Source organism: Portunus trituberculatus, chromosome 35 (assembly GCF_017591435.1).
Source record: "Portunus trituberculatus isolate SZX2019 chromosome 35, ASM1759143v1, whole genome shotgun sequence".
In the NCBI taxonomy this organism is placed as follows: Eukaryota; Metazoa; Arthropoda; class Malacostraca; order Decapoda; family Portunidae; genus Portunus; species Portunus trituberculatus.
The window spans coordinates 8151578-8179336 of record NC_059289.1 but is presented as its reverse complement, the minus strand read 5'-3'; the positions used below and the strand labels follow the sequence as shown (position 1 = coordinate 8179336).

The 27759-nt window shown below is 47.4% G+C and overlaps 1 protein-coding gene across 1 annotated transcript in view; it reads left to right on the top strand.

The window, feature by feature from the left end:
* The window catches only part of LOC123513080, a 124919-nt gene extending 102200 nt beyond the window's left edge, over positions 1 to 22719 (top strand). The window contains 19 exon segments of the mRNA XM_045269934.1: positions 3071 to 3180; positions 5705 to 5862; positions 7079 to 7108; positions 8272 to 8387; positions 9689 to 9831; positions 10240 to 10355; positions 10962 to 11095; positions 11248 to 13086; positions 13089 to 14235; positions 14649 to 14855; positions 15277 to 15444; positions 15813 to 15948; positions 16186 to 16524; positions 18440 to 18574; positions 18815 to 18925; positions 19582 to 19757; positions 20012 to 20181; positions 20383 to 20499; positions 20622 to 22719. Coding sequence (XP_045125869.1) covers positions 3071 to 3180; positions 5705 to 5862; positions 7079 to 7108; positions 8272 to 8387; positions 9689 to 9831; positions 10240 to 10355; positions 10962 to 11095; positions 11248 to 13086; positions 13089 to 14235; positions 14649 to 14855; positions 15277 to 15444; positions 15813 to 15948; positions 16186 to 16524; positions 18440 to 18574; positions 18815 to 18925; positions 19582 to 19757; positions 20012 to 20181; positions 20383 to 20499; positions 20622 to 20783 — 5514 coding nt within the window. The 3' untranslated portion in view covers positions 20784 to 22719.
* Positions 22720 to 27759: the final 5040 nt, after the last annotated feature.

The window sequence follows — 27759 nt, the reverse complement described above, 5'->3', positions numbered from 1 at the left end:
TGATTAGCGGGGTTTTCAAGAGTGCTATTCCAGTTAATAATGAAGAAATCTTGCCATTCTGCCTGTAAAACTGTAAAAACATCTTAAAAACTCGTGTAAATTTAAATAAATGCTTTTGAAATAGTGGAGGTGAAGCAAAGAAGTGTTTCAGAGTACGAGCCTTAGCTGTCCTATATTTCATCTTTTAAATGGAACCCCTATTGAAGGTACGCATCGATCTTTCACTTGAAGGAGATATGCTTGTTTTGAAATGGAAAGTATCTGGTGAAGGGTGCGCACTTGTAAACAGAAGCAAGTCACGGTAACCTGCATTCACTTCCACTGTTTCATATCCTCTCAAGTAGAAGTCCTTTGGTGTGATAGCAGTCAAGAATATAAAGCTGAGAACTGATACACTATTACCAGACCAGAGGGGCTTAAGACTGAATGGGTTCTGTTACTTGACCAAGACTGCATTAGCTCTCCCATAGACTGGTGGATGAGTGGAGTAGACTTACGAATCGTGATGTCATAGCAGACTACTTATGTTTGAGGATAAGTGGAAATATTATTAGTATGTTGTATCAAGGGACTGCTGCTACATGTAAGCCTGACGGAGTTTTGCAGCTTGTCTTATGTTCTCTTATTCTTCTTCCTCCTCTTGCTAGCGTGACCCAGAAGCCTTGAAATATGAAAGTGTTTATCGTGAATGTGTAACTCGCATTTCCCTTGTTTTTGCGGATTGTCTGACTAATAACATACACACTCACACTGCTGGCTCATTGTGTGTTGTCTTCCTCGCCGCCTCAAGGACTCCAGCCAAGGGACGCAGAGCCATTGAAATTCATGGTCAGTTTGTGTAGACTCAGCTGATATAGATGAAGACCTGCCAGCTGTGTAGGGGCAGGCCAGGTGCTTCGTGTATCGTTACTTGTATTTTTCATTGTTGTAATTTTGTTTTAGCGGTTTCTTATCGTTCTTTACGTCTAGTTTGATTTGTAACGTTGGTTTGTGAGGGGAAAATAACCGCCCTTTCTTTCCCTCATCTTTTGTCAGCGGACCGTTGCAGTAATGAAGACTGTTTGGCATAATAAGCGATTTGGCAAATGAATATTGAAATGTCACTCACTTGTATTCGGAATATTCGTGTGTGACAACATCTTTTATGAAAGTGTAGCCTCGTCATCGCTTTTATAATGTCCGGGCTTAGCTTTTTGATGTCTCCTTTTTTAGTCACGTGATTGGGAGACTGGCCAAGGACTATGAAAGACGAGAAATAAATAGAGAACTAAGAAAATTGTTACTTTTTTATTTTTTAGAGGTAACCTTTTTGTTTTTCTTATTATTTACGTGAATATAAAGGACGAGAAACAAGAAGGAAAGTAGAATGAATTACCCACATTGTTACTCGCTTACTTTTCACGCATAAACAAAATAAATAGATAAAAAGTGGAGCGAAAGAGTTATGAAAGGTAAGTAAGGTCAGTTCTGGTTGAAGAGTGAAGCGAAAAAGTTCTGGAAAGTAAAGTCAGTCCTGTTTGAAGTCTGCGTGGTGTCGTGGCGGTGAAGACTGTGATGTTACTGTTTCAAAGGAGTTCAGGTGTGATTGACTCCTTTGCCTCGTGTTGACTTTGTGGTGTCCTCGTTGATATCGTGTGTTTATTTTCGTACAATGAGTGAATCAGAGGCTGCAAACTCGATCCACCCACTCCACCCACTCCACTCTCTCCTTCCACTCCACCCTAGATCGACTGGTGCTCATAAAAAGAAAAACGTGGATTTAGTTAAGGAAAAAAAATATGCGTCAACCTTTTCACTGGAAGGAACTTGACACACACACACACACACACACACACACACACACACACACACACACACACACACACACACACACACACACACACACACACACACACACACACACACACACACACACACACACACACACACACACACACTCTCTCTCTCTCTCTCTCTCTCTCTCTCTCTCTCTCTCTCTCTCTCTCTCTCTCTCTCTCTCTCTCTCTCTCTCTCTCTCTCTCTCTCTCTCTCTCTCTTCTAATTGCGTCAACCAACAAATGTCAGTCTGTCAAAGTCAATTACTGGTGGCCACGAGCGGCGTCACGGACACTGCGGGGAAAAAGAGGCGAGCTTTGCACTTTTATCCGTGACTTGTGACCGTGACTTCTTTATTTAGTGGTATTATTGTTACTGCTGTGGTGGTGGTGGTGGTGGTGGTGGTGGTGGTGGTGGTGGTGGTGGTGGTGGTGGTGGTGGTGGTGGTAGTAGTAGTAGTAGTAGTAGTAGTAGTAGTAATGGTAGCATTAGTGTGTATTGTGTCACTTTTAAAAATAATAAGACGCTTTTGTTTACTCGTTTATTTACTATGTACTGATAATTCGAGAAAAAAAAAAAAACATCATATTTTCAAAGCCACTCCTTATAAATTCCACGCCATTTCTCTTCACAAACTCCTTCAAAAAATCAACTGAGAGGGAAACATATGAGAAGGTGACATCATATTCTCAAAACCATTATGTATATTTCACGTCATTTCTCTTCACGAACTCCTTCAACATAATCAAAACATCAAACTCAGCCTCATCCATCTTGAGTGTCATCTTACCTAACGCCTCTGATATCTGAGTGTCATCCTCCTTAGTACCAAATCATTAGCTTTAAGACGCTGCGGTTCCTTTAACTGTTATGTTCTCAGTGTTCTCAAGTTATCTAGACCACACCAGCCTTCACGCCACTCCCTCTCCTCTCCCCTGCTCCGCCCCACCTGTCATTACCTCTCCATCACTTCCACTACCCTCCGGACATCTCTCTCTCTCCCCTCCTTACACCTCCCATTAACTCCTAAACTCCCAGTATCTCCCCATTTCTTCTCCCACCCTTCTGCAGACCTTCACATGTGGGAGAAGGAGACAGGGAGGGAAAGAGGAGACGATGAGAAGGAAAGAGGTAAAGGAGAAAGAGGAAGGAAGGGAGAGAAACAGAAAGGAACAGGAGAAAAGAAGGGAGGAAAGGAAGAGACAGGTTTTTTCCTCATCATCACTCACACCTCTCCGTTTTTCGTACTTTCCAGGAGGCTGCTGATGGCGTCTCCTTCCTGCGAGGCACCACCACCACTACCGCCGCGGCCTCAGACTTCACTCCCTACGGCTATGTGTCCAGGCCAGGCTCCACCCCGCTCAGGTAAGACTCCATTGATTGAAGTATTTGTGTGTGGACTGGTTGTTAGTGTTTGTGTGTGTGTGTGTGTGTGTGTGTGTGTGTGTGTGTGTGTGTGTGTGTGTGTGTGTGTGTGTGTGTGTGTGTGTGTGTGTGTGTGTGATTGGGGGAGGAGGGTAACTGTTTGACTTGTATCTTTTAACTGGTAGACTGACTGACTTCACTAATTGCCATAACTATGTAACTAACTTGTTGACTTAATTGGCTTTCCAACTAACTGTTTGACCTTCATTAACTGCCCAACAGACTCACTGACTGCCTATCTGACTGACTTTCTAACTAAATGCTTGACTAACCATCTTCATAATTGACTGACTGACTGACAACCAACCTTCCTAACTCACTCACTCACTCACTGACAAACTCACAAACAAACCAACACTCTCAACAAACCAAATATAATAAGCAAAGCAGGTGAAACACAAGGCGGAAGAAATACCAGGCGGTCAGTTTTGGGTCTTATATAGCGAACCTGTTCCTTATGAGCGAGTGCCAGGTGGGGGTGTGGCTCCCTGGTGGCACTAGTGTGGTCAGCGGTGGCCTTCAGAAGGAGGAGGAGGAGGAGGAGGAAGAGCTTTCTGGTACAAGTGCCGCTGTGGCCTTTAGATTCTACATAACGACTCGCATTAGTAATTCTCAAGGACTTCGTGTGTGTGTGTGTGTGTGTGTGTGTGTGTGTGTGTGGTGGTGGGTGGGTGGTGACGGATGTGTAGTAGTAGTAGTAGTAGTAGTAGTAGTAGTTGGGTGGGTGGCCGGATGTGTAGTAGTAGTAGTAGTAGTAATAGTAGTAGTAATAGTAGTAGTAGTAGTAGTAATAGTAGTAGTAGTTGCTGTTGTTGTTGTTGTTGTTGTTTTAGCAGTACTAGTAGTAGTTGTAGTGGTGGTGGTAGTGATAGTAATAAGTGTTGCTTTGTTGTTGTTGTTCATGTTTTGCTTTTCTTCTCCCTTTTCTTCTGCTTCCTCTTCTTGTCGTATATATGGTCTGAGTCAAGGTCGTGTTGTCTCGTTCGCATATCTACGTAGTTATCATTTTCTTTCATAGTAGTAGTAGTAGTAGTAGTAGTAGTAGTAGTAGTAGTAGTAGTAGTAGTAGTAGTAGTTGTAGTGGTAGTAGAAAGACCGGAAGTGCCAATCTTGGGGTTAAACATTCCACTTCTCTCTCGCTTGCAAACGTCCTCACGCCCTTTTTCTTTCTCCGCTCTCCCTCCACATTCTTCCTCCACTCTCCCTCCCTCTCCCTACCTTCCCTCCACCCTATCAGTTCCTCCACGACATGATATCCTTTTTCTCTCCCACTACAGTGCTTTTTCTCTTCCACATTCCTCCACCTTCTTACCTTTCGGCTCCACCCTCCCTCCTATTCCTCCTGTGCCCTTCACCCTTGTGCCTCCCTCCTTCCCTACCTTCCTTCCTTCATCTCCCTTCTTGCTGTCTCCTTCATTGCTTCCCTTTCCTTCCTTCTCTCTCTTGTTATGTTCATTTTTCCCTTTCTTTCTCTTCATTAACTATTTTTTTTTTTTTCATGACTAATTCAACCGTTCTCAATATCTCTCTTCATACATTTTTTCCCTCTCGATTTTATCTTCCTGTTCCCTCTCACTTCCTCACTCTCTACTTCCATTGCATCATTTAATTTCTCCTTCCTTCCTTCCTTCCTTCCTTCCTCACGATTCCTTTTCCTTTCTCTCAGTAAGCGGGTGCGGTGTGAGTGAGTGAGTGAGTGAGTGAGCGAGCAAGTGAGTGAAGGCCGCTATGTTCTGTTTCCAACGCTTTGCAACGAGAGGCTGAAAAAATAATAATAATAATAGTAATGATTGTTGCATGCCAAAGGATGAAATGCGACGCTGAAGTAAGAAAATAAGAAAAGAAACGCTTGACATCTACTAATTAATGAGAGAGAGAGAGAGAGAGAGAGAGAGAGAGAGAGAGAGAGAGAGAGAGAGATAGTACTAATGATAGTGAAAGGTTTAAGAGCCATTTCAGTCTTCTCCTTACCCTGTCTCACTATCTCTTCTCCCCTTTCTCCCTCTTCCTTCCTCCTCCTTCTCTTGCTCCTCCTCCATTCTTCTAATCACTCCTTCGTCTTTGCCTTCTTCAGCTATAGTTTATTTTTTCTCTTCTCATCTCTTCTCATTTCTTTCATACTCTGTTCTTTCTTTTTTTGTTGTTGTTGTTGCTCGTGTCTTCTCATCTTTCATTTCTCCTTCTTCGCCTTCTGTAGCTATAGTTTACTTCTCTTCTCTTCTCTTCCATTCTCATCTCTATTTTCTTTTATACTTCACTCCTTCTCTTCCTTTAGCTTTTCTTCTTTTTAAACCTCTTCTTTCCCCTGATCACCCCTTCGTCGTCGCCTTCTGCAGCTACAATTTACTTCTCTTCTCTTCTCATCTCCATTTTCTTTCATAATCCACTCTTTCCCTTCCATTTATTCCTCTCTCTAATCACCCTGTCTCTCTCTTAATCGTTCCTTCGTCGTCGCCTTCTGCAGCTACAGTCTGTGGGGGTCAAATGCATCCACCACCACGTCGGAAGAGTCTTACCGCCGCCACTTCAGCCGCAGCCTGTGTCGCGTGGTGTTTGGGTGCGCCGTGCTGCTGGTCATTCTCGCCGTGTTGGGGATTGTGGGCATCGCTGTGTATCTCGGAGGTGAGTCTGGAGGCACGCAAGGTCAGAAGTAATGGCCACGGATTCCCATACTCGGCCCACGGAGAACAAGGGCCAGGGTTTAGTGGGCTACGTTGTCATGTTTATGTGTTATGTATTCTGCTTATAGTAGATTGGTGAGTGTGTGATGGTGTTTATGTGTGTGTTGGTATGGTAGTGTTAGTGTGTGTGTGTGTGTGTGTGTGTGTATGATAGTGTTATTGTTAGTGTGTTGGTGAATGTGTGGTAGTTTTTTTTTTTTTTGTGTGTGTGTGTTGGTGTGGTATTGTTAGTGTTTGTGTGTTGGTGTTGTAGTGTTTATGTATGTTGGCGATTGTGTGTTTATGTTCGTGTTGGTGTGGTAGTATTCGTGTACGTGTATTGGTAAGTGTGTGTAGTGTTCTGTGTGTATTATAAAGAGAGCCAATGTGTATACGACTCTCTCTCTCTCTCTTTCTCTCTCTCTCTCTCTCTCTCTCTCTCTCTCTCTCTCTCTCTCTCTCTCTCTCTCTCTCTCTCTCTCTCTCTAGGTTAGTAAAGACGTAGAAATAGATCATAGTAACACAAACCACTCACTCAGCGTCTCTTTTCTCATTCACTCTCTCTTCCTTCTTCTATACCTTATCTTCTCCCCTTCTTCCTTCCATTCCTTCATCTACACTCCTATTCCCGCTCAACCATCACCACCACCACCACCACCACCATCACCATCACCTCTTCCTCCTCCTCCCACAAATCACTCACTCATCACCATCACTAACCACAATCACCATCACCACTTCACCGCCGTCCGTAGCATTTATCTGTTCACCACATCCTTCCTCACATCCTCCCTTCGACCGCTTGCTTTCTTCCTTCCTTCCTTCTCTTTCTCCTCCTCCTCCACTTCCTCCACTGTCACTTTTAATTCAATGTAATGTAGTGTAGTGGAAATGCGCCTGACTCATTTACACTGACTCGTATTGAAAGGAATGGAGAGGAACGAGACAAAATTGCAGCTCGATAAAATGTAAATGACGTGAGGAAATGTTTGAATTAAGATTTTTCATATTGCTCGAGTGCAGTGTTTCCGTGTAAGGTTATCAAGTAATCTATCGGTGTGAGCTTGTGCTTGTAAGACAGAGAGAGAGAGAGAGAGAGAGAGAGAGAGAGAGAGAGAGAGAGAGAGAGAGAGAGAGGGAGAGACTAATGTGTTTTTTTCTTTCTTTCTTTCCAACAGTCATGACGAGTGAGGACGAAGCTATTAAATGTAAGTACTACTGTGTGCATTCGTGTGTGTGTGTGTGTGTGTGTGTGTGTGTGTGTGTGTGTGTGTGTGTGTGTGTGTGTGTGTGTGTGTGTGTGTGTGTGTGCCTGAAAAAAAGAAAGAGAGAGAGAGAGAGAGAGAGAGAGAGAGAGAGAGAGAGAGAGAGAGAGAGAGAGAGAGAGAGAGAGTTTAAGAAATGGAACAGTGTCTTGTGTATATATTTGTCTTCCTTTCAATAGACACAAATACATGTTTTTTTCTGGAATTTTTTTTCTCAAGACCCTTTGCCCTGAGTGGAATGTGTGGAAGGCGGGAGTGGAGGGAATGTAGGTGGAGGGTCTGTGGTAAAGTGATGTATTTCAATATTCCCTCCACCTCTTCACCTCTCCTTGATGTAACCTAGGAGAGCAGAACCACCTACATTCCCTCCACCTTTTCTCCACCTTTTTCCACCTTTTCTCCACCTCTCCTCCACCTTTTCTCCACCTCTCCTCCATATTTCCTGTACTTTTCTCCATCTTTCCTCCACCTTTCCTCCACTTTTCTTTACCTTTCCTCCACCTTTCTTCCAGCTTTTATCCACCTTTTCTCCTTTCCTCCACCTTCTTTCCACGAGAGAGAGAGAGAGAGAGAGAGAGAAAATTTACCCATTCTTTATTCATTGCTTCCTTTTTTCCACTCTTTCCTTCTCCGATCCTTCCTTTTGTCCTTCATTGCCTTTATTTATTGTCTTTTCCTTCCTCTGCATCCTTTCTTTCTTTCCTTCCTTTACATCCTTCCCTCTTTCACTCTCTAGTCACCCTCAAAAACATAAAACACACACACACACACACACACACACACACACACACACACACACACACACACACAGCTCAGTGGTTAGAGCGCTGGCTTCACACAGATGACACCTAGCAGTGAGTAGGTACGGGATGTAAATCGAAGAGTTGTGACCTTGTTGTCCCGGTGTGTGGTATGTGCCTGGTCTCAGGCCTATCCAAAGATCGGAAACAATGAGCTCTGAGCTCGTTCCGTAGGGTAACGTCTGGCTGTCTCATCAGAGACTGCAGCAGATCAAACAGTGAATTACCCACACACACACACACACACACACACGAGGCGAGAGGTACTTCAGAATCTCACCGATGTTCTTTTGTTTCTCTTTGCAGATGAGATGCGTTACTCCGGGGAGCTCCTGGTGACTCGAGGCGACTCTTGGGTACCTGATCTGGCGGTGCGCGAGTCCCCGGCGTTCAGAGCAAAGGCTACGAAATATGAGAAGATGGTGAGTGACTTGACGGGGCAGTAAAGAAGGAAAGGGAAGTAGAAGCATAGCAGAAGGAGAAGCAGTGAGCAAACTGGAGGGAATAAAAGATAACAGAAGGAAATTTGAGGGGTGGAAAGACAGTCAAATAAATAGAAGAGGGAGAAAAAGAAGAAGAAAGGACAAGAAAAGGAAAGAGAAGAGAAGAAATAGTGGGGATGATAAGAGAGAATCAACAAAAGGAATTGAAAAGATAAGATGGAGATGGAGGAAGGGATAAAGGAAGGAGATTGATAAGAAACGAGAAGATAAAAGAAAAATAGTAAATAAGGCGGAAAAGGGCGACGGTAAATGATAGAAAGAAAAAAGCGAAAGGAAATATGAAAGTGGGGAGCTGAAGGAAGGAAAAATAGAGAGAGAGAGAGAGAGAGAGAGAGAGAGAGAGAGAGAGAGAGAGAGAGAGAGACAAGACAAGATCATTCCTTAACCTATGCAGACGAATGGCTGTCTTTCCTCTCCATTTGGCACAGTGAAAACTTGAAAACTTGATCAAGAAATGACTGGGAGATGAATTACCTTGCCTCTCACGAACACCAGTCAGTCAGTCAGTCAGTCAGTCAGTCAGTCAGTCTACGAGGCCAATCGCTCACCTGACACCTTGCGTAATATCTGAGCCAGTTAAGAGCCGTAGTTGTTAACCTTGTCTATTTTGCTTCTCTCGTTTCCCTCCTCAGTGTCTCTTCATTGTCTTAATTTTGCTTCTATGATTCTTGTTCTCTTATCTTTCTTCAAGTCTCACTCTTTATTTTTATTTTTATTTTTTTTTTTGCCATTCTCATTTATCATCCTTTTTTTTTTCATCTTCCTGTCAGTTCTTTCTTCTTGTCACCTTTTCGTATCTTTATTTTAACTCTTTTCTTCGTTCCTCATTAGTGTTTCTCATTTTTTCGTTAACAATTCATTACTTTTCCACCATTGTCTCATTCCTCATCCGTCTTTTCGTCTTCCTGTCAAGTCTTTTCTTGTTTCACTTCTTTTCCTCGCCATTCTCTCTCCGTCATTCTCTGTCCTTGTTCCTTGCCCCTTAGTCGCTCTCCTTCACTCTCCACCCTCCGTCTTTCTCTCCCATCTTGCTCTCACTCTTCGTTATTCACAGTCACTCCCATGGCTTAGTCTCCATTCTCCTCCTCTTCTTCTCCCGGTCCTTGTTTCTCACTCATTCTATACTCATTCCTGTTCTCTTTCACTGTCCTTTGTGCCTTACTCGCTTTTAACTCCTTATTACCATCCTGTGTCATTTAAGTCCCTTCTCCGTCACGCAGCTCAAGACTGTGTACGGGAGAAGCTTCCTGAAGGAGTCTCTGCGTTCTGTGAAGGTGACTCGCTTCCACCGTAATGTTCTGGAGGGGAATCGAGGCCTCCACCTGTTCTTCCACCTCTCCCTCGACCGCCGGAAGATGCCCAGGTGAGTGTTCGGAGAGAGAGAGAGAGAGAGAGAGAGAGAGAGAGAGAGAGAGAGAGAGAGAGAGAGAGAGAGAGAGAGAGAGAGAGAGAGAGAGAGAGAGAGAGAGAGAGAGAGAGAGAGATTTGGTTGGTGTGTGTGTGTGTGGGGGGGGGGTGTGAGGCAGGCGAGGGGTAAGGGTTAAGGGACAAAGGGTAAGGAGTGGGAGGTGACGTAAGGGGTGGAAGGTGAGGTGTGCGACATGAGGCAGGTGTCAAAACAACCTCAGGAAATGAAAGGGTTTGTTCATGATTGACTATGTGGTTTTGGTATTTTGTTGTAAAGTCTTCATATTGCACTTGTCTGTAATGTATGTCTTTCTTCTTGTCTTCCTCCTCCTCGTTATCCTGGTCTTGGTCGTCCTACCCGCAGCCACGTGGACAACACAGAGGCAGCGGTACAAGACGTGCTCCTTCAAGAGCTTATGAGTCTCGAGCCCATAGCTTTCCAGAGCGTCGCCGTGGACATCGATTCCCTCAGACTAGCACGTGAGTACACCTTCCCTCCTCATATCTTCCTCCTACATTCCTCCTGCTTTCCTGTTCCCTATCTCCTCATCTACATCTTTCCACTTCCTTCCTTCTTTCTGTTCCTGTACTCCTTCCTCCTCTTCTCTTGTGTTTCTCCTCACTCTCATGTATTTCATCGCTATTTTATTATTTCCTATTACCTCCTTTTTCTTGTCTGTCTTTATTACGTCCTTCTTCCTCCTCTTCTTTCGTTCTAGCCTCCCTTTCATCAATCTAATATTTTTTCCTGCCTCCGATTTTTTTTTTTTTTTTTTTTATGTATACTTTGTCCATTTCTCTTCACCTGTTAACTGATTCCTTTCACCTACTCCCATCTCCCCAGCTCTGTTTCCTTTCTTCCTTTACCGTCATTCATCCTCGCCTGTCATGAGATGCGTTCAAGAAATTTCAAGCAAAAACCACAGTATTGTCTCACTCACATCTGGAGTGACTGAAAAAAAGCCTTGTTGGAAAAAGAAAATATTCATGCATAATATGTCACCGTAACGTGTCTGCGGGAGGAGGAGGGATGCGTGGAGCGGCGTGAGGGACTGGCGGTGTTTGATTGGTTGGCGTCTTTTGCAGGGGAAACAGAGACTGGAGAGCAAGCGGCGGGGGGCGGCGTGTCTGTGCCCCTGCCCCGGGAGGATCAGGTGCAGGTCATCCAGGTGGGGGGCACGCAGAGGGCCCCTGGCGGAAAGATCATGGTCGTCAAGCCAGTAAGTATTTCTAAACGGGAGATTTTCTTCTTTTTTTCTCCCCTTTTCTTTTGTTTCATACGAGTGTAGACTTTCCGGGAGACGCGTGTCCTTGTGTGGCGAGCATCGTGACTCGGCCGTGTCCTCACCACCTCTGTTTTTTTTTCCCTCAGGCAGCGGAGCAGGAGGAAGAGACACCAACGAGCACCGTGGCCAATCTTATCTATCAGTTTGGGCCCTGGAGGCCCGTCAACCCCTTCGGCCCGCCTCTCATCGCCCGGCCCCCCGCCCCGCGCCCCCTCAGCGAGCCCGAGAGGAGCCCTCCAGGCGTGGTACATTCTCCTCCAGGCCTGTCTTCGCTTCAGTATTCCTCAAGCTACAGGGAGCGGCCCTTCCACTCCGTCACCAAAGCCACCACAGCCACGAGGCCACCCACTACCACCACTACTCCCACCACCACCACCTCCACAACCACCACCACCTCCACAACCACCACCACTACCACCACTACCACTACAACACCAACTACCACTACTACATCGCCCACCACCACCACCACCACAGCCGGGCCAGAGGTCGGCACGCCGCCTAGCCGCCTCAGTGACCGTGAGGGCGTGGCAGCTGCCGTTGGCCTGAGGACCACCACCAAGAGGAACCTGTCACAGGAAGACCTCCACGCCTACCTCGCCGAGCTGTTGGCCATCACCACGCCCCGCCCTCAGCCATCCTCAACCTCCCCAGCCCCCCGGCCCTACCCACCTCATCCCAACCCCCCTGTGATGGTCACAATTCCCCCATACGTGTCCTCAAGTGAGGTGCCGAGACGCCCGGAGGTTCCGAACCCCGAGGACCGTCTGGTGACCTTCCAGAGTGTCTTGGACGACCACCAGCCTCCAGAGGCGCCTCTCCTGGACGACGCCGCCACCACCGCATCCCCACTCGCCCCTGAGGCTCACGTGACCTCTTACTCCGGGGTGCGGGAGTCCATGCCGCCCCGCCCACCAATCTTCAGGTTCCCCTTGGACAAATTCCGGTTCCCCGCCAGACCTCCCACGTCGCCCCCCACCACGCGGGCGCCCCCCAGCATCTGGGACATGCTCACCACCCGCAAGCCTCTCATCCTGAACACTGAGCTGGTCACCACCACCAGCACTGATGTCCAGTTCGGGCTACCCGGCCTACTGGCAGGCCACACCAGCTCCGTGGACAGTGCTGTCACCCCACGCCCCGTGTACCGCCCGACCACCAGCTCCCTGGCGCCCGTGTACCATCCCACCACTGAGGCTCCGCATCTGGGTCCCGTGCACCAAAGTAGCGGCGCGCCAGAGTCCCTGAGGGAGTTCTCAGGGAGCGACAACTATGTGACCGTGCCTGTGATCTCCGGGTCCAGCGTGCGTTACATGGTGGTCAACAAGACGCGGCCAAACTATCCCAACGTTGTCATCGTCAACCTGCAAACCACACCCGAGGACGCCGAGGACGCCGAGGGCACCGAGGACACAACCACCACGCCCAGCACCCCGACGCGTGGGGAGTCCCGCCACCTCAACTCAAGGTTCCTGGAAGACGCTTTCAAGGCAATCCTGCAGAAGACGAATTACTGGGGCGTTGACGATCCTCCTGAAGGTGATGCTTTCCTCAAGAGGCAAGGCAGACCAGTGGACCTGGACGCTCAGGACTCTTCTACACCCGTGGTGGAGGACGATTCCCTGGACTCTGTCTCGCTTTGGACTTTCCTGCGGAACTTGAGCGACGTATACCTCTCTGACCCAGCGGTAACGCAACAGCTCAGGGAGTTTGAAGAGGCAGCGCTGGCGGCGGCACAGCAGGAGGAGGAAGAGGAGCCCAGCCATGCGTCTCTCACCTCTCCTTTACCAGATGCAACGTCCACCTCCACAGGAAGACCGATCCTTCGATACCTTCAGAACCAAGGCAGTGACGCCAGCCTAATCCACCCTTACGCTGCAGAGACAAACACCACGTCACCGCGATTAGACTACAGGTACATTTCTCTCCGCTCAGAGGACTCAGGCAGCAGCACCAGCAACAGCAGCCAGGAGTTTTCACGCCTTACATGGGCACGCCCTTGAGGCACAGACCGGTGATGGTGGAGCTGCCCAACATGCCTCACAGCCCTGCCACGCCCCTGAGACCAAGCTTTCCCTTCCACCTCCCTGCCGCAGAGCCCTACACGACGCTGTTCGTGACTGGCGCGGACAGCTCGTCCCTGCCGCAGATCATCAGCATCTCCAGCAGGTCTCCAGGGTCAGGAGGCGCCACTACCAACTCCCCCATCCACACCTTCGTGCTCAAGGACGGCCAGACCATGGAGGAGCTGCTGCAGGAGATCTTCGACACCATATCCCTGGAGGAGGAGAACGAGACTTACTCATCCACCGAGCCGCCCTCCACCACCAACACGCAGACCACCACTTCGGACGCCTTGCTGCAGACCACGCGAGACGAGATCCTGCAGTCAATCAATAGAATCCTCTACAGACATTTGTATTTCATGACCACCACCACTACCACCACCATGCTGCCTTTCACAGCTCCCTTCTCCACCACCGCCAGGAGCATGGAGGCGCCGACACCCAGGCCAGCCGAAGACACCAGCCCGTCTGCTGCTGAAGATGACGGTGATCCAGTGTTGCTGTTCGTCACCAGAGCACCGGACACCTCCACTACCACGACCCCAGCCACCACCCCCACCTCCACCTCTTCCTCCACCTCACACCGGCCCCTCCCACCCCGTCCCTCCAGACCCTTGGTGATGGGGAAGCCTCCTTATTTCCACCTAGGGACTCCAAGACCTTCCTATTTCACTCTCCGCCCCACGAGACCAGCACCTACTACCACCACTGAAACCCCGACCACTTCTACGACTCACAATTACGATCTAGAGCTGTTCCCAGTCATGACACGGCCCATGTCTCCGGTACGACCCTCGACGACTGCAGTATCGCCCACAACGACCTCCCTGCCGCCCACGAAGGATTCCTATGAGATTCTTGACGATGGCGAGAACGAGATCAAGACGACGGTGGTGGGAGCGGGAATGGGGCCGCAGGTGGAGGAGCGAACGGAGACTTCTGTTGATGTGTCGTACAGTGTCCACAGCGGCACCACGGAACACTTCGTCAAGAATCACACGAGGCCAAGTGAGTAGACATGTGTTTCTCTGCTGTCCTCTTTGTTAGACGCTCCAAGAGTCAAGTAGACATGTTCCTCTGTTCTGCTTTTTGTTACATTCTCGTTAATTCAGGTCATGCAAGGCTAGAATGATTACCACACTTACTTGTAAACATTGAATTTTATGATTGCCGTTACTGGGAATAAGGATTCAGTCATAGTTTGTTCTATTGTAAGACCTGAATAGAAATAGAACCAGGCACGCTAAATAAACGTCAAGGAGATAAGGACTTGCCCAAATCTTGAAAACCAACAGTGAATGAGCTTTAGTTTCCTTTGTCCCGTATTGAGCAGCAAGTAATATGTTCATATGTCATCGCTTTTCTGTTCGCGTCCCTGTGAGTGTGCGCCGGACTCACCAGCAACCTTCACTTTGTTCCAGCCCTGTGTCCCAACCAGTCCCAGTTCCGGTGTGGTGGCGGCGAGTGTATCTCAGAGTTCTCGCGGTGTAACTTGGTGCAGGACTGTCGCGACAACTCGGACGAGGAAAACTGCACCTGCGCAGACTTCCTTAGGAGCAAATTCCTCACCCGCAAGATCTGTGACGGCATCGTGGATTGCTGGGACCATTCCGACGAGACCAACTGTGGTAAGGGAAACAGAAAGATTGGAATGGCTGTCTTGTGTTATTAACCCCTTCAGTACCAGGACGCGTTTTCATTTTCATTCTGCTTACTCTTTTGCGATTTTACACAGCTTCAGAAACTTACGTGGGATTAAAATAGTGAAGACTCTGGCCATTAATCTTCTGACCTCCATGAACCCTTTCTAATGTAAATAAAATAGTCTAATCACACCAAAAATTCATGATAAAGATACGTTCCAGTACTGAAGGGGTTAAAGTATTGTCCATTTTGTTCATCATTTTGCTTCTCGAATATCAGTTCAGTTTCCGCAGACAATTAGACTTTTTATATAGTACATTCTATATTATCTGTCTATATAACACTAGCTTTTTTTTTTTTTTTGGGCCTTTTTCCGTTATGTATGTGTGCCTCTCGCCTGCTCAGAATGGTGCCAGCCCGGTCAGTTCATCTGCTCGGGATCCCATCAGTGCATTGATCAAACCAAAGTGTGCGACGGCCGCCCTGACTGCAACTCCGGAGAGGACGAGAAGACCTGCGTCACTATCGCCCCAGATATGCACGCCGCAGACTCCCTCAACTATTACAACGAAGGTGAGGCGCTGCTAACCTCCGGCCCTCAAATGTTGTGCCGTTACTCTGTTCCTCACTATACGAACAGAGAGCATGTTGTTTCTCTGATGTTCTGCGCTTCTTAGGGTTGGGTGGGTCACTGACACTGTATATTTAAGCTGGTTGTTTTGTTATTATGTTTTAGTATTTTGTTCAGGAACGCGGTAAAATGTTTTGAGTCTTTAGAAATATGAAGTCAAGGGAGTTCTTGAAGTGTGTGTGTGTGTGTGTGTGTGTGTGTGTGTGTGTGTGTGTGTGTGTGTGTGTGTGTGTGTGTGTGTGTGTGTGTGTGTGTGTGTAAATGTGTGTTCCTGTGAGGCACTGCAGTCCAACACTTGTACGCGCCTCAGGTTACCTCATGGTACGGAAGAATGGCGAGTGGGGCAAACTGTGCCTAGAGAACTTCGAGCGTGTCACCTCCCGCGCCGCCGCTCACTGGACAGTCAATGACCTCGGCCAGGCTGTCTGCAGAACACTCACCTTTAGGTTGGTCCTCTCTCTTGGCTTGGTGATACAACGTGCACTTGTTTTTATAGTTTTTTATCATACATTGTTGCTAATTTAATTCAGTGATTGGCTCCAGTTTACTAATATATCCTTCTAGTCTCACCGTTGGTGCGGACGTCTAGGGCGCTGTGCATTATACCTCAGGGTTCACCAGGGGCTGCAATCTCCGGCCAAGGTATCCACTCACTGTTCCTCAAGGCTCTTCCTTCCTTGCAGTGACTTCAGTCGAGTCGAGCGGCAAGTGGACCCGACACCAGTAGCACGCCCTGACCCGCTCCTGCCGCCGGGTTACCGCAAGGGGATCTACCGCCCTGATCTGTCCCGCAACGCTACCGCCAAGCCCACCTACTACAAGATTCACCTCACTAACTCCTTGGCCTTCCCCTCCCGCGCGCGCTCCTTCGCCACCCCTGAAGAAGGAAGTGCCCCTGGTAACGACCTCACGCTATCTCTGGAGTTCGAGGAGACCCGCTGCCCGAAGAGGGACGTCCTGCAAGTGTCCTGTCAGAGCCTGCAGTGTGGCATGAGACCACGAGCAGTCAGTCATCGCGCCAGGTCAGTCATATTACTCACGCTCCTGTCATCATGTACTGGGTTTGTGGACTGACTGATCACCCGCTTATCTGACTGTCTTGGTGCTGTCTGTTGCCTTTCTGTGTAACTGAGTGACTGCCTGCCGTAGTCTTGTAGCATGGCCCACCTGACGCACCTCTGACACCTGTGTACAATTTTCCACCAGCGAATCCTAAGCTTCTGTTGTAGGCAACATTTTACATTTAGACATATTTATGAAGTTGGATTCCATTAACTACTTCCATTATTGTTATTTACCGTTGTTTTCACGCATTGCTGACGGACAGCAACAAAAACAATTAACTATAAAAGGGGAAGAAAAACAGTTTAGTTGCCCGGATTCAGAATGGTGATGTAAATAGTGTTCCATTTGTGTTCAGTCAGTTTTATATTGTGGTGTCTATCGAGTCTTCTGTTCCCTAGATACGTGGTGCAATATTTTCCTTTTCCAACATTCTCTCACTTCCACGAGACACACAAAGTATTCAGATTTGCACTTTTAACTGAAACACATCATTTGCACCAACTTTCTCCTCCCACCACCCTCTTCCTTCCCTGTGTGCAGTGCAACATGGAACATTTCACACATCTTTTCTTCGCTTAATCAAAACTCTGAACTCAACCAAACTGACTGAACAATTGACACCAACTTACTCCTTGGATTACGTACATAACTGCTTGCTTCAGCCGTGCAATAACTTAACTTCTACAAATCAGGTGAGGGTAAAGGAAAGACAGTTTAATCATGAGCATTGCACAGTAATGAACAAACTTAAATGCTTCATTCACTTGTACAATAACTGGCTGAGACACAATTATTATAACTTGCATTGCTTTCTTTTTCATGCATATGCTGTAAACTTAACTGTATATTTATCTCCCGCAGTGAACATTGAAATCAGGTGGTTGTTTTCTTCAAAATACTGTCTGATTTACTCTTAGCTTTTCTTTCTTCCTCTTCCTTCATTCCTGTCTTGTTTTTACCTTTTTCTGTCTTTCACATCTTTTTACTGGCTTCTCTTTCTACACACCCAAGCTCATACTTTTCTGTCTTATCTTTCATTCTGTCTCTCTCCATATCGTAAACACATAACATCATCTTACATCTCCCGTCTTCCTCCATCTTTCCTTCCTTTTTTTCCCCTCCGTTTATTGCTCCTCTCAGTGAACGCAAAAATAAACACTGGACTGACTATTGCAGGTATTACAGAAGTGGGAGACAGCGACACCCTCGGTAGGTAACACACATCACGTTGCCACATATTCTTTAGCTCCTGCCCACACACACATATTCTCTCTCTCTCTCTCTCTCTCTCTCTCTCTCTCTCTCTCTCTCTCTCTCTCTCTCTCTCTCTCTCTCTCTTTGTGTAGAAGGAATTTTTTTATCTATAAATCTATAAATACTTAAAAACATCCACATCGCATTATTTTATCCTTTTGGCATCTGATACCAATTTTTCTTGCACATGTGGCACAGAGATATGACGCCTCTACTTCCCTTTCTTCACCCTCCTCCCTGCCTTCATCCTTCACCCACTATCATCTAAAACACCAATACACCTTTCTTCACCCGTAGAACCAGGGGCCTGTATGCCGCTTGAAATGGTGCGTTTGCTCTCCACTTATAGCGTGCCTTTGTGCTCATTGGATATTAACTCACTGATTTGCCTCGCCTCGTTTCGTCTCTGTCTCCACTCTCCAGCCTGTCTTTGGACTCCCTGCATGCTGTATATTTGCATTCACTGTATCTTGTTTGAACGTAGACTGTAGTATTCACCTAATTCATTGACCAAGTGCCTATGGAGCACAAAAAAAAAAACACACACACACACGTTGCTTTAGAGTAAATAGAGCGATGCGGTACTTATTGGTGGTTTGTGTGTGTTTATGTGGACAGGATCGTGGGTGGCAGCAACAGCGGGCCGGGATCATGGCCTTGGCACGCGGCTCTGTACAGGGAGGGGGAGTACCAGTGTGGCGGCACCCTCATCAACCCTAATTGGCTGCTTTCTGCCGGTCACTGTTTCTATAGGTAAGTTGTTTTCTTCCCTTACTAAAAAAAATAAAATAAAATAAATAAAAATACGAATTCAAGTGTTTTTATGACATTAATTTTTCCAACCCTACTTTCGCAGAACAGACGCAGCTTTACCACCAGCCAAACCAAACATTTCAGGGATTATATATATTTATTAGGCTCTTATTAGTTTGTGTCTCACCTCCAGCACTTCACTCCTGTCTCACTGTTCTCTTGTCTCTTTCTCCCTCTCAGCGCCACGGACAAGTACTGGGTGGCGCGCCTTGGAGCTTTGAGACGAGGCACAAAGTTCCCATCGCCCTACGAGCAGACGCGACACATAACACACATCTTCATTCACCCGCAGTGAGTAATTTCGTGTAGATTCTATAGAATGTTCTCAGTATGTGTGTGTGTGTGTGTGTGTGTGTAATTCACTGTTTGATCTGCTGCAGTCTCTGACGAGACAGCCAGACGTTACCCTACGGAACGAGCTCAGAGCTCATTATTTCCGATCTTGGGATAGGTCTGAGACCAGGCACACACCACACACCGGGACAACAACAAGGTCACAACTCCTCGATTTACATCCCGTACCTACTCACTGCTAGGTGAACAGGGGCTACACGTGAAAGGAGACACACCCAAATATCTCCACCCGGCCGGGGAATCGAACCCCGGTCCTCTGGCTTGTGAAGCCAGCGCTCTAACCACTGAGCTACCGGGCCGTGTGTGTGTGTGTGTGTGTGTGTGATGTCGTGTGTGTGTGTGTGTGTGTGTGATGTCGTGTAGATTCTATAGAATGTTCTCAGTATGTGTGTGTGTGTGTGTGTGTGTGTGTGTGTGTGTGTGTGTGTGTCGTGTAGATTCTATAAAGTGTGTGTGTGTGTGTGTGTGTGTGTGTGTGTGTGTGTGTGTGTGTGTGATGTCGTGTAGATTCTATAAAATGTTCTCAGTATATGTGTGTGTGTGTGTGTGTGTGTGTGTGTGTGATGACTAATGTTGCATGTGTGTTGCGGTAGATACGAAGACACGGTGTTCGTGAACGACATCTCTCTACTGAGGATGGAGTCGCCAGTGCAGTTCACTGACTACGTGCGGCCAGTGTGTCTGCCGCCGCCTGGGGCTCCTGTCCGCCACGGCCGCCTCTGCACGCTGGTGGGCTGGGGACAGCTCTTCGAAGTGGGGAAGATATTTCGTAAGTTTGGTCCCTCAGCTTTGTTTCAGACCAAAGGACATGCACATACAGTTTTGGTCATAATACTGTACAGGAAGCAAGATTTGAAATCCAGAAAGAAAAATCAGCTTCTCAAAGCGGACTAACGTTGACGCAAAGCTACTTAAAAATGGTTCTCAGTTAGGGTGAAGTTAGCTGAAGTTCGAGTTCTATAGGTAAGATTATGCCATACACGTAACTGTGAGATCGTAAGTCATTGTTTTGTGTTGGTGCAGCTGACACACTCCAGGAGGTGCAGGTGCCGCTGATCTCCACCGCTGAGTGCAGGAAGCGGACGGTATTCATCCCGCTGTATCGCATCACCAACTCCATGTTCTGTGCTGGCTATGACAGAGGGGGCCGCGACGCTTGCCTCGGCGACTCCGGCGGCCCGCTCATGTGTCAGGTGAGGCGCGGGTAGTCTTCGAGCGCATATAGTACTGTTGAAGATGAATAGTTTGAGTGAGTGCTGAGAGAGGCATTAAACTTGAACAGTGTTTGTAGCATTGCTAAGTGGCGATTAGTAACATTAGATGTGCCACGTCTCTTCTACTCCCTACACTGCTACATTGCCACGCACCCTTCAATATTTCTCTTTATCACGCAGGAACCAGACGGTCGCTGGCAGCTGGCGGGGGTCACCAGCAACGGGTATGGGTGCGCCAGGCCAAACAGACCAGGCGTGTACACTAAGGTGGCCAGCTATTTGGGATGGATGAACCAGGTGTGTGTGTGTGTGTGTGTGTGTGTGTGTGTGTGGAGACGAGACAATACTCAAGTCCTGAGCACAAGTGGATGAACCCAAGCAAGTAAATACAGTTTGTTGAAGAGCACTTCCTCCCGCAGGTAATGGAGCTGACCAAGAGTGAGCTGGTAGTGCCAGTGAGGCCCAAGTGCGCGGGCCACCGGTGTCCCCTGGGCCAATGTCTCCCCCAGAGCAGCGTGTGCAATGGGTTCGTGGAATGTTCGGACGGCTCAGACGAGAAGGATTGTTACAAGGCGACCTAACGCGACGCTCTCCGTGGCTCTCTTCGCTCTGGCCAAGCGAGATAAGGTCACATTCACTCACTGCTACTCAACCTGCCGTCCACACCGCCACCACCACTCACCATCATACACAACACGTCATTACTGCCACTGTCACCATCATTATCGTCTACATCACTATCATCACCATTATCATCCACCGTCGTCCGTCCTGCACCCTCCTGCCTCCTCCACGCCTCATGCTCAGAGATTATCGCGTCCTCATCATCGTCAACACTCGTGAAGGTGTGCTGTGACAGAAACATGTTATCCACTGCTGGAGGAAAGTATCTTGAGTATCACTGAAGGAAAATGTGTCCAGTATGGGTGAGAAAAAAGAGTTGGGTTTAGGGAAAGAGCGTTAGGTCTAGCCTGTTAAAGTATTTCTGATGTAACTCGAATAAACATCACCGGTCAGGAAGAAAATAATAACCTCAGATGCTCCTCAATATCAAGATTTCAAGGCCGCACGTGCTTCAGATGTAAATAGATGTAGCATAGGTTCATATGGGCATTACGGCGATGAGATGCTCCGTGTGTGTGAGAGAGAAAGAGTGTGTGTGTGTGTGTGTGTGTGTGTGTGTGTGTGTGTGTGTGTGTGCACCGGGCGTCAGGGCTAAGGAAGGAGTAAGGAAGCGGAGATGGTTCAGTAAGATAGTGCAATAAATATAGAATACAGGCGCCTGTATGGAGGAAGGGAAGATAAGATATTGTTAATAATAAAAGGGCGGTACTCTGATTTTCTCTGTGCACAGTGGAGACCACCCTCACTTGCCACTCCTCCGTCGTAATCTTCCTGTCACCCATCATGCCTTCACTTCGCCCGCCGCGCTGCAAACAAAACATTGTATATACTGTACTGTATATCGTATTGTGTATGTTATGTGATTATTTATTCCAACTGCTTTAATGTTGTATGTCCATTATTTTTTTGTCTATAGTGTTACATTTCGTCTGTTTTCTCTATTTTGTGTACTTTCTTTAGCTCAGTGGTCACGTCCTCCCCTGTCACTTGGTAGGCTCAGGTTCGTGGCCCGCTCAGGTGCAAAGGTTTTCATTGATGAGAGAGCTATTGCTGTCCTGTTACACACACACACACACACACACACACACACACACACACACATGGGCATTATCCAGTATCATTATCTCCTCCTCCTCCTTCTCCTCCTCCTCCTCCTCGGATCAATAGATAGCGACTACATCCCATTCATTCATTCATTTATTCTATCAACATCACCACCACCGCCATCACTACCACCACCACCACCACCACTACACAAAGCCGAGCGACCGCAAAGTAAGTGGAGGTATCTGTAAAGAATATTCAATAACTTATGAGAATTTTAACTTTTTTTCAAACGGGTTAAATGATATTGCATGATCTTCTTACTAAATCAACAATGATATCGCGGGTTGCACTTATTTTGCTTTTTTACCTGTTTATTTCTTAAGCCATTATTCAAAGTCCATCCTATATAAGAAAAAATATAAGGAAAAGGAAAAACCGGTGTAGCTACTAATCTGGCTAACCAAATAACTAATAAGCAATTTTCACTACAACTTTAAACAAGTAGTCTCTTAAATTGTTATGGGAAAAGACAAAATCAACTATTCTCGTAAACTTTTCTATACAGTGAAGACAACCACAACAGTAAAACAAGTCCAGGAATGTGCAATTGTTCGTGTTGTCACTTCTGTGCAGCATAGTGAGGTGGTGATCTGGTTCATAATGTATTTATTTTCCTGTCATCCTCATTCACTCCTTCCCTGTTTCCCTGTATCCCTTCAGAAGTTCCGAGGCAGCGGAGAGAGTAAGAAGGGTCGAGACAGGGCATGCATGGCTCTTTGTATTGTGATATTATTGTTGTTATTTATTACAGTGTGTACTATTCCAAATAAAACACTTCGAATACCACATATTGTATTCAATCCTTTCAAGTTGTGATAATTGTTTGGTTTCAAGCTGTATGATTTAATGGTGATGGGCAGTATTATCAATTTAAGCTGAACCAGCAAGGATCTGGAATCAAATTTATTCGAACTCTCGGACCCGCCTAATGAACCGCCTCGTTAGTGAAGCGGTTAGTTTACCTTCAAGATTACGGTCGTTATGACGATTCACACCGAACTCTCACTCTACCGCTCTTCCTCAGACTCACTACTGTTCAGGCAGACATTCCAGATTCTAAGATTCCAGTAGTATTATCTAAATTAGTCTGAGGTCTGCAAACTTGTAAGTCCGTCTCTCTATAACAGTGGCTCCCTAACTTTTCCTGAGCAAGTACCATTTGTATGTCTCGTCCCCGCGTACCATCTGGTTCCAGAAAAACTCAATTCCAGGAAATTTCTATTTATTCACAAATGAACTATCATGAAGGAATACAACTCAAGTTAATGTAAGGGATGCATGTTTCTTCTCCACCAGCTGATCGATGCCAAATTACCTTGTATAAGGCAGTATTCATTTCTTTATCTGACAAATGAATTAAATCTAACCAAAAATCGCATATGATCCCGAAAGTGCCCATGTACAGACGCTAGCACTTGACTCCTTGTCAATCCCGGCCGTATAATTTCTCAGTAGTAACACCTGGTAATCCCAGATGGGGAGAGAAAGATAGCAGGCAGGCAGGCCAGCGGGGATACCTCAGAGGCAACTATTACTTGGATATGTAAAAGAATAATTCTTTAATTCCATGTTTTTCTGGTTCGTCTTTTAGGTTTTTAAGTTTTTATGAGTCTTAGTAAAATTATAATGATTATGATTATTAGATGTATTTCAATGTAAGAGTTTTACAATTTTATAGTTTTATAAAAGTTAATTCTATTAGTATATGATGTTCTTTTTTTATTTGATGTTTAGTTGTTCATATTTTACTGTTTGGGAGTTTTAGTAGTCTTATTTCCTTTAACACACGCATTCTAAGTGTATTATATAATATCACTAAGTTTTAATTGTTTTATACAATATGCATCTGTTTATCACTTTAAATGAGATTACTAAATAGTTGTATAATTCTAAACAATCAATTATTGTAATTTCGATCAAATACTTTTTTTTTTTATTTCTGTATTTATATATTTTTCTGTGGTCAATAAACTATCTGAATCTAAATATGAATCTAGGTAATGGCAACTGCCATCAAAGAAGGATGGTAATATATATATATATATATATATATATATATATATATATATATATATATATATATAACTGTATATATATATATATATATATATATATATATATATATATATATATATATATATATATATATATATATATATATATATATATATATATATATATATATATATATATATATATATATATATATATCCAGATCCTCTCTCTCTCTCTCTCTCTCTCTCTCTCTCTCTCTCTCTCTCTCTCTCTCTCTCTCTCTCTCTCTCTCTTTAAACTTAATGCACATAACATACATATTTTACACATAAGTATATTTACAGTTGGAGCTGAGTTCGTGAGCTAAGAGCGTGCACTGGCATGTGACGCTCATTCTAAAGCTGCTCCCGGGACGGCATTGTGAGCGAGGGTGTCATAAAACTGTCACTGTCAGTTGCGCACCTCCTCGCCACTGATCAGCACTGTCATGTCAGGCACACGCACATCCCACGTCACTGTGTTTCACTGTCACTGTCAGGCATACTATTTTCCTCCACTGTCACTGTCAGGTGGATTGCAGGCTGGTGGACACTGCCATTTTATCACCTGTCACTGTCACTATCAGGCGGATGTGTCCGTAACCAGGCGTGGGCAGCACACTTCACCTGCTGGGTGGACATGCTGGAGACGTCCACTACTGAGGTGAAGGCGTTCCACAACACCGCGGTGTCGTGGGAGAAGGCGCGCTGACACCTCACAGAATGGCACCTCGGCACCTCGAGGAGGGTGTCGGACACTACCGCTCTCGTAGTACGTTCACTCCTCCTCCAGGGTATCCGTAGAGCCGTGAGGTGAGGTATTTGCTGCACCTGGGCTTTGTGCAGCACAGTAAGGGCCCCAACACGCCTTCGGTGCTCCAAGCTGTCCAGCACGTTGATAGGGGCTTCTTGGTGAGGGTCTGGGTGCTGTCGCTGCTGTCTCTGCTGCAACTGCTGCCCCTGATGCCGCTGTCGCTGTAGCTCAGCTTGGGGCTGCTGTCCCAGGCCACCGGCATCGCGAAGGAGGCGCTCGGCTCGCCGCTGCACCTTGTCCAGCAGGGAGAGGTGGGACTGGGCACTGCACATCCAGCTGAGGGGGCTGTACTCCATGATGGGCCTCACCTGCGCTTTGTACAGCGTCATGAGCCCTTGGCATCGAGTAGGTGCCTCACTCGACGTAGGAGTGTCACCCTCAGGGATGCCTTACGTGCCACGCTCTCCAGGTGGCGGTCGAAGCTGAGTTTGGAGTCTACCTCCACCCCCAGGATGTTGATGGAGTCCTTAATGGCAAGGGTGTCTTCTCCAAACTTCAGCTGGCCTTCAAACAGCCTGACGTCCTCCCGTGAACGTGAGATGACCACGGCCTGGGTTTTTTCGGCAGCAAACTTGACTTGCCACTGTTTACCCCAGGCCATGATGTCACCAAGGTGGCGGTTGGTGACATCAATCACGTTCACTGCCTCCTCTCTACCGAAGCTGTGCGAGAGAGTGGCATCGTCCGCGTATGCCGACACAGGCGAGAGGCTCTGAAGGAGGTCGTTGAAATATACGTTCCACAGGATGGGGCCAAGGATCGAGCCCTGTGGAACGGAGGCCTCCACTGGGTGTGTGGTTGACGTGCACCCGCCCAACACTACTCTCAGACTCCGGCCTTGTAGGTAGCTGGAGAACAGCTCTAGCAGTTGTCCTGTGATGCCGAACTGTTCGAGCTTGGCCAGGAGTCCTTTGTGCCAAACTCTGTCAAAAGCCCCAGCAATGTCAAGGGCAATGACGAGGGTGGGGCGGCCGGCGTCGAGGGCGTCATGCCAGGCTTGTGTGAGGAGGAGAAGCATGTCGGAGGCGGAACGTCTCTTTCTAAATCCATATTGGCGTGGAGAGATGAGGTGACGCTCCTCTAGGTGACAGGTCAGCTGCTCAGCTATTATTCTCTCCAAGATCTTGCTGACAGCTGACAGGAGAGAGATGGGGCGGTAGTTTGCTGGGTCACCTTTATCCTTTTTTGTGTACAGGAGTGACCCGAGCCTCCTTCCATGCAGCTGGCCAGGTGCTGGTTTGTAGGCACTGGCGGAAGATGTGTGTGAGGGGCTTTGTTAGCTCCTCCGCACAGTGCTTCAGCAGGAAGGGCGAGACGTCGTCAGGGCCGGGCGCCTTCCTGGTGTCGGTGCTGCGCAGAAGCTTTGTCACGGCGGCTTCGCTGAGCTGTAGGTGGTCCAGGGTTACGTCACACAGGCGGGTTAGTTGTGGAGGCTGACTGTCAGGCTCCTCAGTCGTCATTCTCCCGCTGAAGTGTGCTGCCAGGAGTTCAGCCTTGTCTTGGTTGGCAACTGCCAAGTTGCCAGAGGCTGTTTTAGGGCGGGATCCTCTCCTGTGTGACTGTGCCCTGCCGCTGCTTCACAAGGGACCACCATTGCTTGGGATCAGTTTGGTTACTGGCAAGCTTCCTCCGTAGACTTAACTCCCACCTCTGCCTCGCCCATGTAGCCACTCTCGCCATGTTTTTGCAAGCAGCGCGGTGCTGGGCCTTGTGGCGCCTGGAGGGACGACGCTTCAGACGAGTCCAGGCCTTGTACTTGGCATCAGCAGCTTGCCGGCACCTGTAGCCGAACCACGGCTGGTCTCGTGGATCGACTCTATATGCCCTGTGAGGGACGTGCCTGGCTTGTGCTGATATGATAAGGGAGGTGAGGGTTGCCACGTTGTGGTTCATGTCATCTGTGAACATGGATTCCCAGTTGGTGGAGGCTAACTCTGCCCTGAGCTCCCGCCAGTTAGCCTTCTCCCATAGCCAGATGGTGCGCTGGCTTCCTTCCTCACTTGCTGGGTTAAGACCAACTTCACAGAGGACCGCATTGTGGTCAGAGCTACCAACCTTGTCAAGTTGGTAGCACTGCACAGAGTCTGCCGGCAGATCGGTCAGGACAGGAGGCACCACGCGCGTGCGTGGAGAAGGTCACGTGGTTGGTGAGCCCGTGGACCGATATGAGCTCTGTGTTCACCAGGTACTGGTTTAAATCCCCCACAATAATGGTATTCTGACAGCTGTGGGTGGCCATGATTGTGTCCAGTTGGTCCGTGAGGAAGGAGAGTGGGGCGCCTTGTTGCCATTGGGGGCGGTACAGAGGGCAGAGCAGTACAGCAGTCCTGTCAGCGAGGAGAAGGCGGAAAAATAGCATCTCCATCTCCTCAGGAACTGTGACGGGCAATAGCTGCAGCTGTAGACCTTCACGGTGGCACAAAGCTATACCACCGCCTTGCCCGGCTGTTCTGTCCCTCCGCACCCAGTGAGTATAGCCAGGTATCCTGTCGCATGTTGTGACGCAGCTGTCATTCAGGAACGTCTCGACGGCCACCACTATGTCAGCCTTGTTCTTGAGAGCTGCGTGGGTCAACTCGCCGACATTCGTTCTGAATCCACGTACATTTGACGACAGGATTCTGAGGCTACTGGGTGTCATGGTTGTCCTACTAGAAATATGTGTGTGGAGTGACGTCGTTCTGCGCTCCGTACTGCTGGGCTGGGTGTCCGTGATGGAGGGGTGCAGCCTGTCGGGGGGAAGTGGGCGCGGTATATCCAGGGAGCAACTGCCTTTCTGACAGGAGCGCCCTGGTTAGTCTCTCTCTCTCTCTCTCTCTCTCTCTCTCTAGTTAGATCATATGCCACTGTAAAGCTCTTTAAGATTTCATCCTTATTTAATTCTTTGATGTTTCTGAATATTTCGTTCCTTACTCCTGAATCAGTCAATGTAGCCAGTAGTTACTGGGCGGTCTCAGCCCTCTATCTTTTTTCTAAGTC